Source organism: Chiloscyllium punctatum, chromosome 35 (genome assembly GCF_047496795.1).
Source record: "Chiloscyllium punctatum isolate Juve2018m chromosome 35, sChiPun1.3, whole genome shotgun sequence".
In the NCBI taxonomy this organism is placed as follows: domain Eukaryota; kingdom Metazoa; phylum Chordata; class Chondrichthyes; order Orectolobiformes; family Hemiscylliidae; genus Chiloscyllium; species Chiloscyllium punctatum.
Genome location: NC_092773.1, coordinates 8,622,074 through 8,628,073, shown reverse-complemented (window position 1 = coordinate 8,628,073; position 6,000 = coordinate 8,622,074). Strand labels below are relative to the sequence as shown.

Here is a 6,000-nt window from a genome sequence, read left to right as displayed (position 1 = left end):
TGGTCAACGGTAACCCCCTCCGGATGTTGACAGCGGGGGAATTCAGTGAGAGAGAGGTGGGCACACGACGCGGCGGCCGCTCGGCACAAGCGGGCACCGTCCGGGTCTTGCCGGGGTGGGGGTGGGGAGCTGCCCATGTACCTGAGGAGGTCGGGGGGGGGGGGGGTGGGGGGGGCAGAAGGGGGTCAGAAACGGCACGGGGTCAAGGGTGTCACCTCCCGCCCTCAGGGTGACCGAGGGTGAGCCGCCCCGAGGGTGGGGAGAGCGTGTGTGTGTGTGTGTGTGTGTGTGTGAGAGAGAGAGCCCCTGGGGGGTGGGGGGGTTAATGGGGAGGAGGGAGAAAGGGCCTGGTTTGTGGCCTCTTGCTGTGCTGGGGAGTGACGTCACCGTGACCTCAGAGAGAGGGCGGGGCCGACCCTTGACCTCCCCCTCCCCCCCCCCGTCACAGTGTCAGAGGGGGGTCAGGAGGACAGAGACCGGAGAGGGAGAGGATCCGGGGATCGGGATGAGCTGGTGAGTGAGTGAGAGAGAGAGAGAGAGACGGAGCAGGCCTCAGGCCTCGGGCCTCGGGCCTCGGGCCTCGGGCCTCGGGCCTCCCGCCGCCCGCCGCAGCGTCCGGCTCCCAGGGCCCAGAGAGGGAAACCCCGCACAGACCCCCCCCCCGCCCCGGGGACACAGACACAGAGAACCCCCCCCACCCCCCGGGGACACAGACAGAGACAGAGAACCCCCCCCCACCCCCCGGGGACACAGACAGAGACAGAGAACCCCCCCCCACCCCCCGGGGACACAGACAGAGACAGAGAACCCCCCCCACCCCCCGGGGACACAGACAGAGACAGAGAACCCGCCCCCCCCACCCCCCGGGGACACACACACACAGAGAACCCCCCCCCACCCCCCGGGGACACAGACAGAGACAGAGAACCCCCCCCCCCCACCCCCCGGGGACACACACACACAGAGAACCCCCCCCACCCCCCGGGGACACAGACAGAGACAGAGAACTCTCCCCCCTCCCCCCTTCACGGGGGGGGGGGTTTGGGCAAAACAGAGATCCCCCCCCCCGTCACATGGGGGAGAGTGTGTGTGTGTGTGTGTGTGTGTGTGTGTGGGGGGGGGGGGTGGACACAGACACAGACACAGACAGACCGGGTACCAGGGGGGTATCAGGCTCAGGGGGTGGGGGGAGAGGCTGTACCAGTGTGTCTCCCCCCCCCCACCCCCCGATCTCTCACCACCCCCCCCACCCCCCGATCTCTCACCCCCCCCACCCCCCGATCTCTCACCCCCCCACCCCCCGATCTCTCACCCCCCCACCACCCCCCGATCTCTCACCCCCCCCACCCCCCGATCTCTCACCCCCCCCACCCCCCCGATCTCTCACCCCTCCCACCCCCCGATCTCTCACCCCCCCCACCCCCCGATCTCTCACCCCCCCCACCCCCCGATCTCTCACCCCCCCCACCCCCCGATCTCTCACCCCCCCCCACCCCACGATCTCTCACCCCCCCCACCCCACGATCTCTCACCCCCCCCACCCCACGATCTCTCACCCCCCCCACCCCACGATCTCTCACCCCCCCACCACCCCCCGATCTCTCACCCCCCCACCCCCCGATCTCTCACCCCACCCACCACCCCCCGATCTCTCACCCCCCCCACCCCACGATCTCTCACCCCCCCCACCCCACGATCTCTCACCCCCCCCACCACCCCCCGATCTCTCACCCCCCCCACCCCACGATCTCTCACCCCCCCCACCCCACGATCTCTCACCCCCCTCACCCCCCGATCTCTCACCCCCCCCACCCCCCGATCTCTCACCCCCCCGATCTCTCACCCCCCCCCACCCCCCGATCTCTCACCCCCCCACCCCCCGATCTCTCACCCCCCCACCCCCCGATCTCTCACCCCCCCCCACCCCCCGATCTCTCACCCCCCCCACCCCCCGATCTCTCACCCCCCCACCCCCCGATCTCTCACCCCCCCCACCCCCCGATCTCTCACCCCCCCCACCCCCCGATCTCACACCCCCCCCACCCCCCGATCTCTCACCCCCCCACCACCCCCCGATCTCTCACCCCCCCCTCCCCACGACCTCTCACTCCCCCCACGACCTCTCACCCCCCCACCCCACGATCTCTCACCCCCCCCACCACCCCCCGATCTCTCACCCCCCCCACCCCATGACCTCTCACCCCCCCCACCCCACGATCTCTCACCCCCCCCACCCCCCGATCTCTCACCCCCCCCACCCCCCGATCTCTCACCCCCCCCACCCCCCGATCTCTCACCCCCCAACCCCCCGATCTCTCACCCCCCCCACCCCCCGATCTCTCACCCCCCCACCACCCCCCGATCTCTCACCACCCCCACACCCCCAATCTCTCACCCCCCCACCCCCCCGATCTCTCACCCCCCCACCCCCCCGATCTCCCACCCCCCACTCCCCCAATCTCTCACCCCCCCCACCCCCCGATCTCCCACCCCCCACCCCCGATCTCTCACCCCCCAAACCACAGCGACCACCCCCCGATCTCTCACCCCCCCCACCCCCCCGATCTCTCACCCCCCCCACCCCCCCGATCTCTCACCCCCCCCGATCTCTCACCCCCCCACCCCCCGATCTCTCACCCCCCCGATCTCTCACCCCCCCCACCCCCCGATCTCTCACCCCCCCCACCACAGCGACCACCCCCCGATCTCTCACCCCCCCCACCCCCCCCGATCTCTCATCCCCACCCCCCACCCCCCCGATCTCTCACCCCCCCCACCACAGCGACCACCCCCCGATCTCTCACCCCCCCACCACAGCGACCATCCCCGATCTCTCACCCCCCCACCACAGCGACCACCCCCCCGATCTCTCACCCCCCCCACCACAGCGACCACCCCCGATCTCTCACCCCCCCACCACAGCGACCACCCCCCCGATCTCTCACCCCCCCCCACCACAGCGACCACCCCCCGAACTCTCACCCCCCCCACCACCCCCCGATCTCTCACCCCCCCCACCACCCCCCGATCTCTCACACCCCCACCCCACGATCTCTCACCCCCCCACCACCCCCCGATCTCTCACACCCCCACCCCCCCGATCTCGCACCCCCCCACCACCCCCCCGATCTCTCACCCCCCCCCTCTCACCCCCCCACCCCCCCGATCTCTCACCCACCCCCCCGACCACCCCCCCGATCTCTCACCCCCCCCACCCCCCGATCTCTCACCCCCCCCACCCCCCGATCTCTCACCCCCCCCACCCCCCGATCTCTCACACCCCCACCCCCCCGATCTCTCACCCCCCCACCACCCCCCCGATCTCTCACCCCCCGATCTCTCACCCCCCCCCACCCCCCGATCTCTCACCCCCCCCACCACCCCCCGATCTCTCACCCCCCCCACCCCCCGATCTCTCACCCCCCCCACCACCCCCCGATCTCTCACCCCCCCACCACCCCCCGATCTCTCACCCCCCCCACCCCCCGATCTCTCACCCCCCCGAACCACAGCGTCCACCCCCCGATCTCTGACCCCCCCAACCACACCCCCCCCACCCGCCTGCCCCCCCGATCTCCCCACCCCCCCACCCCCAGATCTCTCACCCCCCCACCCCCCGATCTCTCACCCCCCCACCCCCCGATCTCTCACCCCCCCCCACCACCCCCCGATCTCTCACCCCCCCCACGATCTCTCACCCCCCCCACCCCCCGATCTCTCACCCCCCCACCCCCCCGATCTCTCACCCCCCCCACCCCCCGATCTCTCACCCCCCCCACCACCCCCCGATCTCTCACCCCCCCCCCACGATCTCTCACCCCCCCCACCCCCGATCTCTCACCCCCCCACCCCCCGATCTCTCACCCCCCCCACCCCCCGATCTCCCACCCCCCACCCCCCCAATCTCTCACCCCCTCCCCACCCCCCACATCTCCCACCCCCCACCCCCGATCTCTCAACCCCCCCCAACCACAGCGACCACCCCCCCGATTTCTCACCCCCCCACCCCCCCGATCTCTCACCCCCCCCACCCCCCCGATCTCTCACCCCCCCCCCCCACCCCCCCGATCTCTCACCCCCCCCACCCCCCTGATCTCTCACCCCCCCCACCCCCCCGATCTCTCACCCCCCCGATCTCTCACCCCCCCCCACCCCCCGATCTCTCACCCCCCCGATCTCTCACCCCCCCCACCCCCCCCGATCTCTCATCCCCACCCGCCACCCCCCCCGATCTCTCACCCCCCCCACCACAGCGACCACCCCCCGATCTCTCACCCCCCCCACCACAGCGACCCCCCCCGATCTCTCACCCCCCCACCACAGCGACCACCCCCCCGATCTCTCACCCCCCCACCACAGCGACCACCCCCGATCTCTCACCCCCCCCACCACAGCGACCACCCCCCCGATCTCTCACCCCCCCCCGATCTCTCACCCCCCCCACCCCCCCGATCTCTCACCCCCCCCCACCACAGCGACCACCCCCCGATCTCTCACCCCCCCACCACAGCGACCCACCCCCGATCTCTCACCCCCCCACCACAGCGACCACCCCCCCGATCTCTCACCCCCCCCACCACAGCGACCACCCCCGATCTCTCACCCCCCCACCACAGCGACCACCCCCCCGATCTCTCACCCCCCCCCACCACAGCGACCACCCCCCCGATCTCTCACCCCCCCCACCACAGCGACCACCCCCCGATCTCTCACCCCCCCCAAACACAGCGACCACCCCCCGATCTCTCACCCCCCCGAACCACAGCGACCACCCCCCGATCTCTCACCCCCCCTGAACCACAGCGACCACCCCACGATCTCTCACCCCCCCCACCCCCCCGATCTCTCACCCCCCCGAACCACAGCGACCACCCCCCCGATCTCTCACCCCCCCCAACCACAGCGTCCACCCCCCGATCTCTCACCCCCCCCACCCCCCGATCTCTCACCCCCCCGAACCACAGTGACCACCCCCCGATCTCTCACCCCCCCCGAACCACAGCGACCACCCCCTGATCTCTCACCCCCCCCCACCCCCCGATCTCTCACCCCCCCAAGCACAGCGACCACCCCCCCGATCTCTCACCCCCCCCGAACCACAGCGACCACCCCCCAATCTCTCACCCCCCCCAACCACAGCGACCACCCCCCCGATCTCTCACCCCCCCCACCACAGCGTCCACCCCCCGTTCTCTCACCCCCCCCAACCACAGCGACCACCCCCCGATCTCTCACCCCCCCCACCACAGCGACCACCCCCCCGATCTATCACCCCCCCCAAACCACAGCGACCACCCCCCGATCTCTCACCCCCCCAAATCACAGTGACCACCCCCCCGATCTCTCACCCCCCCTGAACCACAGCGACCACCCCCCGATCTCTCACCCCCCCCACCCCCCGATCTCTCACCCCCCGAACCACAGCGACCACCCCCCCGATCTCTCACCCCCCCCCAACCACAGCGTCCACCCCCCGATCTCTCACCCCCCCCACCCCCCGATCTCTCACCCCCCCGAACCACAGCGACCACCCCCCAATCTCTCACCCCCCCCAACCACAGCGACCACCCCCCGATCTCTCACCCCCCCACCACAGCGTCCACCCCCCGTTCTCTCACCCCCCCAACCACAGCGACCACCCCCCCGATCTCTCACCCCCCCCACCCCCCGATCTCTCACCCCCCCCACCACAGCGACCACCCCCCGATCTATCACCCCCCCCCAAACCACAGCGACCACCCCCCGATCTCTCACCCCCCCAAATCACAGCGACCACCCCCCCGATCTCTCACCCCCCCTGAACCACAGCGACCCACCCCCCCCGATCTCTCACCCCCCCCAACCACAGCGTCCACCCCCCGATCTCCCACCCCCCCCACCCCCCGATCTCTCACCCCCCCGAACCACAGCGACCACCCCCCGATCTCTCACCCCCCCGAACCACAGCGACCACCCCCTGATCTCTCACCCCCCCCACCCCCCGATCTCTCACCCCCCCAA

At 71.7% G+C, this 6,000-nt stretch overlaps 1 protein-coding gene across 1 annotated transcript in view; it reads left to right on the top strand.

The window, feature by feature from the left end:
- The first annotated feature begins 409 nt into the window (after positions 1-409).
- The window catches only part of bin3 (bridging integrator 3), a 133,210-nt gene continuing 127,619 nt past the window's right edge, over positions 410-6,000 (top strand). Inside the window, exon 1 of the mRNA XM_072553905.1 lies at positions 410-513. Within this exon, the coding sequence (XP_072410006.1) occupies positions 506-513 (8 nt within the window). The 5' untranslated portion in view covers positions 410-505. The remainder of the gene's footprint in view (positions 514-6,000) is intronic.